Source organism: Chionomys nivalis, chromosome 7 (assembly GCF_950005125.1).
Source record: "Chionomys nivalis chromosome 7, mChiNiv1.1, whole genome shotgun sequence".
Lineage (NCBI taxonomy): Eukaryota > Metazoa > Chordata > Mammalia > Rodentia > Cricetidae > Chionomys > Chionomys nivalis.
Window position 1 is genome coordinate 10,049,362 of NC_080092.1, and position 14,880 is coordinate 10,064,241.

Consider the following 14,880-nt stretch of genomic DNA (forward strand, 5'->3'; position numbering starts at 1 on the left):
GTGTGGCAAAGGGAGTAGGAGGTGTCAGGGCACAGCAGAGCAAACACCAAGGAGGGAAGCACCAGGCTCACGTGGAGGGGAAGAACCCTACTCTCCCAACCGCAAACATGATGACTCTGCTATTAGGAGCAGAGAAAGGAGGGACTGCACTGAAACACGTCTTTACAGCAGCCGGGGTTGTTCAGCCAAAATCATGGAGCAGCTCTAACTTGGAAATACTTTCATTATATGAGCTTTCAGAAAGCACACCAGGACCTGAAAAGTGAATGAGCAAATGCCTTAAACATAACTGGGTTAGCCGGACCTGCTTGTTTATTGGAACACCGCCACATTTAATTATCTTTACACCGTCTGGGGCTACTTCTGAGCTATGGATGCAGCACCAAGTAGGTGCCATAGAAACCAGTGATGGCTAACGCGGCACAGTGGTGCACACCTTTAATCCTAGCAATTGGGAGGCAGAGGCAGGAGGATTTCTTTGAGTTTGAGGCCAGCCTGGTCTACAGAGTGAGTTCCAGGGCTAAGGCTACACAGTGAGGGAGAACCAGTCTTGAAAAAACAAATAAATGACAGATGGCTCACAAAGCCAAAAATATGATCTGAAAATTTAGTGATTTAACAAGATGCTGGCCAACTTGCCGGGAGAGGACAAAACATTCCAAAACTGCTGTCTTCTGCTGTGGTTGGGGTAATGAAGTGTCCCTCTAAAAGACTTATGGATTGGAGGATCTGAAACCCAGCTGTTAAAGGAGGTTCCCGGAACTCTGGGAAGGAGGACCTCCCTGGAGAAGTAGGTCACTAATGGCAGGTACTTCGGGGGCACGTAGTTTGGGTCTAACCCTTCCCATCTCTTCTGCTTCCCAGCTGCCATGACATGAGCTACTCTGCTCCACCTCACTTTCCCTGCCATGGACTGACACTTGTAAAACTGTGAGCTGAAATAATCATTCTTGCTGGAATTGCTGTTTCTCGGGTAGTCAGTCAGACACACAAAAGCCTGATAGCTTAACTACTAAAAGGAGATTAAGGGAAAATGATGGACCCTGGGTTCCGGACCTCCAGGGAAAGGCATTTTTCCCATCAAACCTTGTGGGCCCTGGGTCAGGCCTGTGAAATCCCAGCCCATCACCAATGATGTGCCCTCTAAAAGGCAGGTAGAAACCTGAGGCATATTACCAGCCTGGAGCTCAGTTAGCTGCCCACAAGGACACACCTTGGTCTCCTGGTTGTTCTTATTCTCAATGCCGTAGATCTCCTGCAACAGGTAGCTGACACGGTCCACCTAGAGAGCAGAAACATGTGCTAGGGTTTGGTCAGTCTCCACTAGTGGGCTTCCCTGTACGTAGACCACCTCCAGAGTCGCAGGTTCCAGGGACAGTGTGGCTGAAAGTCTGTGGTACCTGTTGAATCCCTCCTCCTGAAGAAGGGCAAATGCCAGGAAAAAAAAGCAGGGAACCCTGACCTGTGCTGAGTCAGCAAACAACACAGGAAGCAAGGAATGAAGTCAATGGTCCCCCATCCATACATCCCAGAAGCCCAGGTCCCAAGCTGCCCACAATTATTGCCATTACCAGAGAAAAAACACTTTGGACACATTCTGTCACCCACAAGAAGGCCAGAGCTGCTGTCTGTAGGTAGCAGATAGCAAATCATGCAACTGTGCTTTTCACAAGACATGAGAGTCGTATCTAACCAGTTAGTTTTGACCAAAAGGCCTCATGCTGTTCACTCCTGAAGTGCCCTAAGTTAATTGTTTCTAAAGTTCCATGGGCCACAGCACCCATCCAGAAAGCCAGGATCCTCGTAGCTGACTTTTAGGAAACAAAACCCTACCCCCAGTGGTATCATCAGGGTCTGAACCCGCCAGGCTTCACTCTATCCATCCTTTAAAGGCTAACAAACTATACCCTACACTAACTAAGCAGATCTCTAGCACTTGGGTAGTTACACACATGGCCTTGGAACACAGGCTCCTGCCTGACAATCAGTCTCATGATCGAGGTCTCAAATGGTTCTGGTAGGCATCCCACTAAATTCTTATTTTGCTCAAGTAGGCCGCCAGGAGTAACTGCTCTGCGTAGGATCACAGAATGTGATTCCCAAGAGTTTTCCCAGTCTCCCTGTACCTGGGATTCCTCCCCATCTCCGGTGCTGAAAGAGTCAACCGAGTCTTCACCTTGTGCTGCTTTATTTCCAGGAATTTGTATAAGCAAGAGACGGCTGCCACATTTCTGTTCCTGTCTTTCCTAACCTCCTCTGCCCACTCATTTAGCAATACTAACTGAATGAACTAACTGCATTCTATGCACCATGGTTCAAACTGGGCAGGATGGAGGGACCTGCCCTGGTTGCTGTACCACAGGGTAGCTATACAACCCATGCACTCAAAACGCAGACCCCATTATCCCAGAGCACAGCAGGGCAGACTCAGGCAGGCAGCTCCTGCATGACCAGGAAGAACAGCCCACGGAGTCGTGTGTGCTTTCTGCAGTCCAAGGGCCATGATGTCTGGCACTTACAATTTGCTTCTGCTTTAACGGCTTCACAGAGAAGCTGCCATCCACGTGCTGTGGGGAGAGAGACAGTTAATCTCAAATTGGTCCCTCCAAGCACTCTTGCCCATGGCCTCATGCCTGCCTTCTACAGAACCTGGAGCACCTTCTTCAAACACTCCTGCAGAACCCAACTACCCTGAGTGATCTCCAGCATGCATAACTGAAGCCACTCAGCCACACTCTGATATTGGCTAGCCAATTCCATTACCCAGAGGCAGTATTTATGGAGCAAGAGCGAATAAACAAGAGTTCTTGGGTTTGGCTCAGTCGGGAAGGGGACACAAGCGCACACTCAGAACTAAAACATAAGAACAAAATGGAATAGAACCACAATGTGTTCAATGATATCCACGGAAACAGACTGCTCAGAACTGGAAAGATTTATTAAGGTATTAGAGTTGAGATTTTTTTTTGTTTTTGTTTTTGTGCGTGTGTACTTTATTTATTTATTGATTGATTGATTGATTTTTCGAGACAGGGTTTCACTGTAGCTTTGGAGCCTGTCCTGGAACTAGCTCTTATAGCCCAGTCTGGCCTCGAACTCACAGAGATCCGTCTGCCTCCCAAGTGCTGGGATTAAAGACATGTGCCACTATGCCTTGCTTTAGAGCTGAATATTTTTTGCAATAATTAATGTTATTATACTTTGAGTCAACCAAGATCAGCACTCAGGAATGCCCAGTAAAGTTGATGGGCACTTACGGAAATTTCTAGAATGTGGTACTACAAAAACAAGCCTTTCTTTACTGAGCTCCAAACTGCAAGGACTAAATGGAATGTCTGTTGGTGATAGGCCATCCGCCTCACCAGATCCTGTTGGGAGCACTTTTCCCAACAAGACCCAGACATGGGTACTCAAGAGGAGGCTGGCCTCTGTCCAGCCCACTCATGTCACCTGCACTTCTGGCCCCAGGGGAAGCCCAGAGACCGAGGTCACAATAGGAATGGGCTCTGCATTGAAAGAACACCTTGGCAAAAAACCCCAAGTCAGCAGGACTCAAGATGAGTCAGCAAGAAATAAGTAATCCCAGGCCATTTTCAGTGGGGTCCTTGTGACCTAGGCTCCAGCCTGAAGCTCTGAAGCTAAGTCTTAGCTGCGTGCTGAGGAATAGTAAACAGCCTAAAGGAGGGTGGGGTCTCGGGGGCATTAGCAAGCAGGAACGTAACACCCACATCTCTGACAAGTAAGGCGATATATGTATGTATGTATGTATGTATGTATGTATGTGTATGTATATGTATGTATGTATATGCTCCATTTTTTATTGGATTATTTGATCTTTTGATGACCAATTTCTTGAGTTCTTTGTATATTTTGGAGATCAGACCTCTGTCTGATGTGGGGTTAGTGAAGATCTTTTCCCATTCTGTAGGCTGTCGTTTTGTCTTGTTGACCATGTCCTTTGCTTTACAGAAGCTTCAGTTTCAGGAGATCCCATTTATTAATTGTTTCTCTCAGTGTCTGTGCTACTGGGGCTATGTTTAGGAAGTGGTCTCCTGTGTCAATGTGTTCAAGTGTACTTCCCACTTTCTCTTCTTCTGTGAGGTTCAGTGTGGCTTGTTTTATGTTGAGGTCTTTGATCCATCTGGACTTGAGTTTTGTGCATGGTGATAGATACGGATCTATTTTCATTCTTCTACATGTTGATATCCAGTTATGCCAGCACCATTTGTTAAATATGTTTCTTTTTTCCATTTGATATTTTTTGCTTCTTTGTCAAAAATCAGGTGATCGAAAATGTGTGAATTAATATCCGGGTCTTTGATTTGATATGTGTGTATACGCACACACACACATATATGTATGTGTGTATGTATGTATGTGTGTATGTATGTATGTGTATGTGTGTGTATGTATGTGTTGTGTATATGTATGTGTGTATGTATGTATGTGTGTATGTATGTGTTGTGTGTGTATGTGTATATATGTATGTATGTGTTGTGTGTATGTATGTGCGTATGTATGTGTTGTGTGTATGTATGTGTGTAAGTATGTGTGTATGTGTATGTATGTATGTGTGTATATATGTATGTGTATGTATGTGTATGTGTGTATGTATGTGTATGTGTGTATGTATGTGTGTATATGTATGTATGTATGTATGTGTGTGTGTGTATGTATGTATGTGTGTGTGTATGTGCCTGGGGTTGCACCACAGGTGGCAGATTCTCATCCAGCCCACCACTGTTCATTGAGCATCTACATTGCAAATCAGGTACCATGCCAGCTCTGAGATGACAGACAAGAGGCCACTCCTGCCCTGGCACAAGTAAGAACAGTAAACACTTGCTCAGAGGGTCAGGAAAGGCCTCCCGTGGGGAGGAAGCCTCCCCAGCCCTATCTGGACTGCAAGCTGCAGCCAGCAGGAGGGCAAAAAGGAACAGATCCTAAGTGAGGCAGACACACATGCCAGGCAAGGCCAGTGCTGGGTGGCACCTGAGGATACTCAACCTGGTGGAGGTGGTGGCTGGAAGAGGGAAGTTAGTCTGTGGCATGGGTCTCTATGTGGGCATCCTAGCTTGTGCTGGTGAGTTCTTAGGGGTCCTACAGGGTTGGCTTCAGTCTAAACATTCTACCTCACTGTGACTCTAAAAACTCTTTTAACAACCCCAGAGGATAGTCAGCCTTAGGACCAGCACCTTGGGAACTAAGAATCTGTCATTTAGCCCTGCACCAAGCTCGGACCCCCACACTCAGGTCACAGGGTGGTGGCCAGGATGGCACTTACCTTCTCAAAGGCAGCCAAGAGCACATGAGCATGTCCAGCCACTTCCACAACTGAAGCAGGGAAAGACAAGAGAGGAGAAGCCACAGTGAGGTCATGACTGGGACTCTTTCCCGTCCCCTGCAGGCATGATTTCTAGGAGTCACAACCAGTGGCAGAGCCCGGATCCACTCCTGTCTTGCCCTCATCTCACCTCACCCTTCTCTTTTGAAGATGTTCACATGGGAATGCCACCGTCACGAGCCTCTCTGTGGGGTGTGGTGGACACCTTCCATTTCCAAAAGAGGCCTTTTGATGACCCGTGAAGAAGGAGCTCGCTTCCTCCCCCACCGGCCCCCACACTTGAAAAAGAGGATGAGGAAAGACCAAAGACGCTCACCGTCTCCCTCGTCCACCACAGCCTGTATGACAACTGGAAACACACCCCGATCCAGGTCAAAGTTCAGCTGAAGAAAGGAGGCAAAAATGGTCAGACTCATGGACGTCAAGCAGTGAATTAGTCAACCTGAACTGGAGCGAGCAGACGGAATCAAGGCCCTGGCGACATTAAATCACTTGGGCCATACAGTTCCTGACGGGCTCTCCAAGCAGAAACTCCGCTTTCCCTCCTCTCAGTGGGTGTGCCTGCTCTGGACAGTTGCTATAATGGATATCTCAGTGTCTATCTTTTTGTAACTAGATTTTTCTTCACTGGGCATGCTTTCCAAGTTCAGTTGGAATCCCAATCCTTTTTATGGTTGCAGTCATTCCGGCGGGGGGGGGGGGGGGAGAAGCCATATTGTTTGCCCACTCACCAGTAATCCGTGGGCTGCTTCTACATTGTGACCACTGTGAACAATGCTACCATGTATCTGTGTAGTCTCTGTCATCCAGACCCCTGGAGACATAGCTCCAAGTTTTGGATTAAATTTAGCTATGCAATTGCTTGATGAAAAGCATCTGGTTTAAACCCCACCAAAGATGGAATCAGACTGACACCACTTGGTTCATCCTTCCCTTTCTCAAGACAGTAGCTGCCCCCCTCCAGTGAACTAGAAACCCCAGAACTGGTACCATCTTCACCCACGCCCCTGGCCCTCATTCCCTGCACCCTCCTAGCAGAGGAGTACTCTGGGATTCACCTGATCCACATCTGTGGGCTACTCCCTGTCCCTGTAAATACTCTCAGCTCCTGCTTCTTCCTGTGACTAGGTTGTCCTCTGTCCCCAACTCCCTGATAGACAGAAACTGTAGAGGACAAAATCCAGCCTAATTCAGCCTACGCAGTCTCCAGAACTCTCCTGGTATCTCAGGGAAGCAGCAGACATTTCCATTGTTCTCACTAAGGAGTCACTCAAAGAAAAGTGGACGGGCCAGATGTGACAGTGCACAGCTGTAATTCCACTACTCAGGAGGCAGAGGGTAGTGAGCTCATCAGTGAGGCCCTGTCTCAAACAATGGTGGTACACATCATTAATCCCAGGCGGGAGGATCTCCTTGAGTTCAAGGTTAACCTGGTCTGCACAGTGAGTTCTAGGAAAGTCAGAGCTACACACTTGACCCTGTCTTAACAAACAAACCAAAACAAATAAAATTAAAAAAAAAAAAAAACTCTTGTAAACTGTGAACATACTAAAAAGCATGGAATCCTGAGAATGAGCAAGCTGTGGCACGTGGATCACAGCACAGTTAAAAGCAAACCAATCACAGAACAAGCAAGTGAAGCAACTAGAGAAAGGGCCAGGACAAAGCACAGCCTAGGCCCTGTTCATCAGGGCCGAGGACAACGCCCTCTCCTCACAAGCAGACTTTAGCCGGGACCTCCACAGCCTCACGACAGAGCCCTAGAGCCCTGGGCTGATGACTAAGCACACATAAGTGAACGGAGACTCACTGGCCAGAGGCACAGCTCTCAGCACATACAGAGCTCCCTTCTCCCTCAAGGTCAGGCTAGACCAGCCTGGAACACAGGACAGAAAGGCCTGTCTCTCCTCATCAGAAAAGCTGTCCCTCGTGAAGTGAGCAGGAGGAATGAGCTTGGGCACCATCTCCACCTAAACCCAGGGCCAGGTCTGTGTTTCCACATGAGGCTGCTCCTACACCAGTGACAATGACTTCTCCCGTGGACGTCCTCCCCTAGGCCAGCTCTGGTCACTGCGGGCTGTGGATGTTAGTGTTGTTTATAAAACAGGAAAAGTTTCTTCCACACAGCCCGGGCTTGAGGGGTGTGTGTGCGTGCTCTAAGCACACACTTTTAATTCCAGCACTCGGGACAAAAGCAGGTGGATCTCTGCGGGTTTGAGGCCAGCCTGGTCTACAGAGCAAGTTATAGGACAGCCAGGGCTACAGAGAGACCCTGTCTCAAAAAAAAAATTCTTAACACAGGGAATTTCCCACTGAAAATATAGATGAAAAAGGAGTCAAAACACTACAAAAAACTTTCAGGAGGGTATGGTTATTTGAATGAGCACACCCTCTCCCCCAGGTTCACAGAGTCGAATACTTGGTCCCACTAGTGAAACCCTTTGGGAAGGAATAGGAGGTGTGGTTGCTGCAGGAGGTATGTCACTGGGGAATGGGCTTTGAGGTTTAAAAAGTCCATACCCTCCCTGCCTGGAACTTCTGGTAAGATGTTAACTCAGCGTCTGCCCCAGTGTCATGCCTGCCTGTCACTGCGCTCCCCACCACGATGGGCAAAGACTAACCTGCTGAAAAGCAAGCAAGCCCCCAATTAAATGCTTTCTTTAAAAGTTACAATGGTGCCTGGCAGTAGTGTTGCACACCTTTAATCCCAACATTCGGGAGGCAGAGGCAGGCAGATCTCTGAGTTCGAGGCATACCTGGTCTACACAGTAAGTTCCAGGACAGCCAGAACTTTTATGCAGAGAAATCCCGTCTAAACCCCCCCCCCCAAAAGAACCCACATCATTGGTTATGGCATTTCATCACGGTGCAGGAATGGAGCCACACACAGGACTTCCAATAGAATTCTCTGCTCATTCACTGTGAACAAGCCTCAACCTGAGCCTGTTTCTCATCTCCAGTCTCAGTGCAAGGCTGAGCACAATGCCTGGGACAACATGCTTAACACAACACACTTGCTTTTGTGTTGAGGCTACAGTGTCAAGGAAGACTTGTGAGCAGGAAGCAGCTGCTCTGGTCCTTCAGAAGGAAGATACAGGCAATAGACTGGGATAGCAGCAAGTGGCATGCAGGGCAGTCACAGCACCTGGCTGGACAGGGTCATTGTGGAACAGCAATATGGGGCCAAGTCCTGCGCATTTACCCAGCGCAGAATTCCCACAAACTGGGACTTCTAGCACCTTGCTCTGTAATGAGGTCTCTTGTGAGACCCCTGCAGAAGAACAATTCAGAGTGATGCTGGTGATGATGACGCTGGCCACACGCCGCCTTTACAAGGTCCATAAACTAGGCCCAGGAACCGTTTGTTTGGGTGCAGGTGAGCTAGCTAGGAGGAGCAGAGCCCTGCGCCATCCTAGGCTGGAAGTTCATAGGAAGCCTGAGTGCATGGGGCCCTCTACACTCTGAGTAGCCTCCAGGCAGTCTGTACTGTTCTCAGTGGTACTCTGCAGCTGTGCTGGGGGAACTCAGCCCAGAAAACAACACTCTGGGGAGGGTGGTCAGTGATCTGGTCCTGCCCTCCTCTCCCTGTGGTATCTCAGGGCTTACAGAGCACTGCACATAGCACAGCTCCCTCAGAGACACCCTCCTGAAACCTGCACACAGCTGTGCACTGTGGTGCACACACAGAAGCCTTGGACCAAGAGAGTGACAATGGAAGAGGACAGGCTTCCACCACCAGAGGGAGCCTGAGGAAGCTGCTTGTTTGATCTGCAGGTATGTTTGTGCACCAGCTCAGTGCCTGGTCCCCCAGGGGGCCAGAGGAGAAATTAGAATGACAGACTCTTGAGCTGGTCTGTGGAATCTAGGAATCTGAATTCAGATCCTCTACAAGCGGAGGCAGCACTCTTTTCTTTTTCCCCCTTTGGTTTTTTCGAGACAGGGTTTCTCTGTGTAGCCTTGGCTGTCCTGGAACTCACTCTGTATATACCAGGCTGGCTTCAAATTCACAGGATCCGCCTGCCTCTGCCTCCCTCCAGAGTGCTGGGATTAAAGGCGTGCACCACCACCTGGCTGTCTGTTTTATCTTTAAGGTAGAACAAAAGAAAGCCTCATATGGAAAGAGGCTGTTGGGACAGGGGGAGCCCAGGCAGTTGCCACCAGCATGAGTCACACCCAAGTTCTTATATTCAGAGACCAATCCAAGCCTTGGAGTTTCACAAAGGGGCTCCCAAGCAAGGGTCTCTGCAGGTGGCTGCCGAGAAATAAGGACAGAGGAGAAAGACTCTGAGAAAACTAAGTAGACACCACAGGCAAAGAAGGGCGGGGAGTAGGGAAGACTAACAGAAGCTACTCAAGCTGTAACCCACAAGAGGCCTGGGAGGAAAGGCTGTGCTGTGACACGCAAAGCTGTGCCGTGTGATTCAGAAACAAAAGGAAAAGACGATGAGGGACAGCAGCTAAACTGTCATGCTGCTGTCTGGGGACAATGACAACAGGGAAACCTCTCTCTGAACCTTTCCAGAACCCAGCACTATAGCCTCCAAGACTACCACACTTGTGGCCACTAAGCCTTGCCCACATCTTACTCGTTAGTCCCTCTGCATATCTGACCCAAGACAAAAACCTGGCCATTCCCAGGCTGCCAGGGCCAGGAGGAATCTCCTTGGCACCCAGTATAATGTACCAGGCAGATGACAGAAAAACCAAAGAAGAAATAAAAGAAAGTAGGGGTTCCCCCAGTTACCTCATCATCCTTCCACTCGGAAAAGTCAATCTTGAAAGAAGGCAGCGAGAACTGTTGGCTAACGCCCCTCTTGTAGTGGACGGTCTCAGACTGCAGAGAAGGGTTTTTACAGCTGTACCTGAAGGCAGCAAGGCAAGCACCTGACTCCTGTGGAGCCATGGGTCCCTGCACCCAGCCTCCCACCTCCTTCTGTTACTCATCTGATAGCCAGCTGAGCGGGCAGCCATTTGTTTTACAGGGGTTAAGAGCCTCAGTTATCCCAGATAGGAACAGGAAGCAACCCTCTTGGCCAGGTGGTCCTGGCTCTTACAGGTGCTTCCCACTACCAGCTCTGCTCACCACAAGGCTGCCCTGTCCTGCCCATTTCTTCCAGAATCCCTGCCAGCCCAATACCTCTGCTGCCCTCTGGATGGGAAGAACATGTCTATGAGGCATTTAGTGCATTTACTTTTTCAGAATGATCGTAGTGCAGAACTCCCTATGCCAATGCTTGCTCCTAGCTGCCTGCTTCGCAGTCCCAGCCTGGCACTGCGCATGAAGAGTCCATGCACATGCATGCCCACAGCCGCTCTTCTGCGGCTTTGCTCTAGTGACCCAGGCCAGCTCCCTGCCTTGCTGGTCCCCGCAGTGCTGCAAGGACCATCCTTTCATTTATGCAGAAACTCATCTCACTCCCCAGGCTGATCATTAGAAAACAAGAGCTGAGCCAATGTCCCCCATTCACGAACGCAGCCATTACCCATCCTATTCCCACTTCTCACCCCTGCTTACTGTCCCAGGGCTTCTCTGGGTATCTAAGACAAAGGCCACATTCAGAGCCTGGGAAGCTGGGGGATATCCCTGCTGTCCTTACTGTCAGTGCCAGTGTGAGAGGGAACCCCACAGAGAGGTCCAGCCTGGATACAGTAAAAAAGGCCAGTCCAGGATAAGAGTCTCAGCAGCCTGGGCCTTCAGGTATAAGCTGTGGAAGCCCAGAACCACTCTATTTCAATTTTCATGACAAGATGTTATGGGGCAAGAAAGGACCAGAGGACTGCCTAGCCTGCAGCTCAGCACAGGACCCTGCAGGCTGGGTCCCGGAGCCTAGCCTGCAGCTCAGCACAGGACCCTGCAGGCTGGGTCCCGGAGCCCAGCCTGCACCTCAGCACAGGACCCTGCAGGCTGGGTCCCGGAGCCCAGCCTACACCTCAGCACAGGACCCTGCAGGCTGGGTCCCGGAGCCCAGCCTGCACCTCAGCACAGGACCAACTGTGGAAAGGCAGTAATTTCCTAACTGCCCACTGCCACTCAGGAGAAAGTCTGTTGGCTGCTCAGGGAGGAGTCCTAGAGGGAAACCTTTTCTCAACCAGCAGCTAGTCTGATGTGTGGGGAGCTGGTCAAGGACACCGCTGTAAGAGCTAACTCCCCAACCTTCATTTCCAGCTGAGGAAACTGAGCAACAAGCGGTTGTATGTACTGATCACATCGGAAGGCACAGAGCTGAGAAACACTCCAAGCTAGCGTTCTCGGTCCTTACTCCCCAGGGCTAGATCTGAGCCTTTTCAAGGTCCTCTCCATCACAGCAAGGACACAGACACTTTCTGCCCGTCTGTGAGGCCACTCAGACCAGGGCTGGCTTTCCTGCTGAGGCAGCCCCTGCTATGGTCAGGCTGTGGTTACAGGCTGCAAACTCCTGAAACTGTCAAGACTCATTTTAAAGAGAATCTCCAAAAGTTCAAATCTGTAATTATAACAACAAAATACATGTATGTGGTATCCACCCAAACTCCTGACATACAGCTCCCAATCTTTTCAAGTTTTCTGGGTGCTGGGTATCCCTCTATCCAAAGGAGGGACTCTATGGAGGCTTTTGGAGGAGGCTGATGACCTGAAAGACCAAGCCACCACTAGCAGTTGGGGACCTGTCAGCCCACTGCCCTCTCCAGGGAGGGGGAAAGCCCATAAGACACTACAAAGCCTGCATAAAGCCCAACGTGCCGCACCGAGGGACTCACACTGCCATGCCGTTCAAGAACTCCTCTACTGCCTGGCAATAAATGGTGATAGCCACGCGGGCATCAGCATCAAAGGTGAATTCCAGACTGTAGAGCACACGGGGCTTCTCACCGTCCTCTGTAGGGCTGTCTGCATCGTCTTTGTACCTACCAAAAGTGGGCAGAAGATGGCAGGTCAGGAACCATAGCACCAAGAACTGGCCTGCCCACACAGCTGCAGGGCATAAAGTTAGCTGCTTGGCTATGTTTGCTTTGCTAGCAAAGGTAGAGGGAGGCCTGGTCCCTGTGGTACAACAAGATCTATAACCCATTGATGTGGGATTCCCTTCTGTATGCTGTGAATACCACTGGTTAATAAAGAAGTTGTTTTGGTCAGTGGCTTAGCAGAATAGAGCGAGGCGGCGAAACTAAACTGAATCCTGAGAGAAAGAAGGCAGAGTCAGGGAGAAGCCATGGAGCCGTCAGAGGAGAAAGACGTGAGCTGTCATTTGAAACCTTGCCAGTAGGCCACGAACCTCGTGATAAAACATAAAATAATGGAAATGGGTTAATTCTAGATTTAAGAGCTAGCCAGCAATATGCTTAAGTGATTGGCCAATCAGTGATTTAAATAATACAGTTTCTATGTGATTATTTCACGAGTCTGGCAGCCAGAAAATGAACAAGCAACCTTCCTACAACAATCCTGGTCTGCTCCCCTTTCTTACTGCCCCCAGAAATAAGGGAAAAGTGTTTTTGGTATGGATATCTTAGGTTTAAAGCAATTTACATGCTATTGGCAACAGACTAACTCATGCCAAGTGTAGCCACCTTGCGTACCCTATGCACAGCAGGAAACTGAGCGTGTTTCCCGCCCCCACACTTCAGATGCAGGGGCACCCAGTAGGCACAACCGCAAGGGGTGGAAGAACCTCTAGCTTATGGCTCAGGGTCCTGTTTACAGAGTCTAACTGCACGTGAGAACAGAGACCAGGCCCTCCCGATATCCCTACCCCTTCCTAAGCACCAAGCAGAGCCTCTGCGCCACACAGGGTCCCCAGGAGGGCAGCACTAGCGGAGTTACCTCACAAGCCGGAGGGAGTCTTTGCGGATGTTCACCAGGCTCCTCAGGGTCTTTACTGGCTCATGGGGGGCAGGAGTGACATAGGGAAACTAGGAGAGAAAAATACAAGTCAATGCAGATGACTCTCCTAGCAGCAGCAGAGACCAGGAGACAGACGTCAAGGGAGACCCCAACAGGTATTCCTGGGCTCTAGTCCCCATGTGAGGTGCTGAACCGATACTGGACATACTGCTCAGAAGACCTGAGCCATTTGGCCAGGATATGGGGAGGGACTGGCCACACCAAGCACTTGGTTATTTAGCCAGTGTTCTCAGCTGTATGCAGGACCCTCAGAAGTGGCCACAGTTAGGTTCTGCAGGCATTCTCCTATGGAAGGTCACAACTCACTGCCCACAAAGACAGTCTGCACAAAACACCAACCCAAGTATTTGGGAAGATAACACATGTGTATACATGTGTGCATGCTATATAAATATATATGTAACTGGTGACATGAAACTATGGCTGATTCTGTCTATGTCTTCTGCCCACAATACTGTGCTGGAGTTTGAAAGGAGAGACTAAGTCTGGTACAGGTACAGAGATTGTCCGTATTCTCTATCACAACCCAAGTGGATGTCCAACTGCAGTAGGATCGTTTCCTCTCACTTTTTCTCTGTTCCTCTTTGCCCTCCCCCCAACTGCCTACTTTTTTCTTCTTTATGATCCTCACTATCTGAAAAATGGGGAAAGGGTCTGACTTCAGTCTTCATCCCAACGCGAGAGCCCTAGACATATACCAGTTGCCAAACGGGTACTGAAGGAGTGGACAAATACGCTTAAATTATGTATCTCCTTGGCAATTAGTGGGATCATGGCTCGTTCCACCATTCCACAGAACATGGCTGTTATTTCTGCTCATACAAAAGGCCTAGAATGAAGTCGCCAACTCTATGCAGCCTGGATGCACTAGTTCAATAATGGCTATTCTGTCCCTTAGTGGCCCAATCCTGACTGCCTGTCAGAGGCAGCCCCAGGTCACATGCTCCCTTCCAGCTCTGCCCCATCTGGGGACACTTGGTGCCTACTCATCCTCGCAACTAAGATGGTCCCAGTACTCACCCCAGTCACGAGCACCAGCCCTGCGGAGACCCACCTGGACTGGACGACTGCCCAGGAAGTTCAGATCCATGTTCTCTCCAAAGAGGTAGCCTTCAGGATGTGGGGTGTCAAATTTCTCGCCTCCCATGAAAAAGTGCGAAGCAAAGTAGTTTCCTGCTTAGAAAAAGGAAACGTGTTTGTCCCTAGAACACGGCGTTCAGCACAACCCTGTGGGGACAACCAAGAAGCCCCAGGGCTTCATTCTGAGCGGCTCGAGTTCTGGTTCTGCCTTCTGTAAACAGCTGGCCACTACAACCTGCCTCTCCCTGCTCACAAGTATCAGCAAGTTCTGAATTTGAATGTCACTGTCCTCAGGAGTCCCGTAAGTCACACCCTAACTGCAAAGGCGCATTCAAGCTCCACCCGTACCCCGGCCTTGGGAACAGGTGGAGTCGCTGTTGGTGTGCTAGTCACAAAAACCCCAGAGGGCTAGGAAAACTCTCACCCAGTGTCGACAAAAGCATGGAAGAGGGAGATCTGGACACGTGTACACAGAGGGAAGGAAGTGGGTGAAGATACGGGCAGAGACCGAAGGGAAGTAGCTACCAGTCAGGGGTAGAATGGGTCCTCCAGAAGCCAAGAGAGAAGCAAGGAA

The 14,880-nt window shown here is 49.6% G+C and overlaps 1 protein-coding gene across 4 annotated transcripts in view; it reads right to left on the reverse strand.

Moving 5' to 3' along the window:
- Positions 1–14,880, reverse strand: part of Mgrn1 (mahogunin ring finger 1) — a 49,201-nt gene that overhangs the window by 16,243 nt on the left and 18,078 nt on the right. For all 4 annotated transcript variants that reach the window (XM_057773484.1, XM_057773485.1, XM_057773486.1 and 1 more), the window contains exons 2-9: positions 14,281–14,399; positions 13,146–13,234; positions 12,083–12,229; positions 10,089–10,206; positions 5,661–5,727; positions 5,285–5,334; positions 2,520–2,567; positions 1,214–1,282 (exon numbers count right to left, since the gene is read on the reverse strand). In XM_057773484.1, the coding sequence (XP_057629467.1) occupies positions 1,214–1,282; positions 2,520–2,567; positions 5,285–5,334; positions 5,661–5,727; positions 10,089–10,206; positions 12,083–12,229; positions 13,146–13,234; positions 14,281–14,399 (707 nt within the window). The remainder of the gene's footprint in view (positions 1–1,213; positions 1,283–2,519; positions 2,568–5,284; positions 5,335–5,660; positions 5,728–10,088; positions 10,207–12,082; positions 12,230–13,145; positions 13,235–14,280; positions 14,400–14,880) is intronic.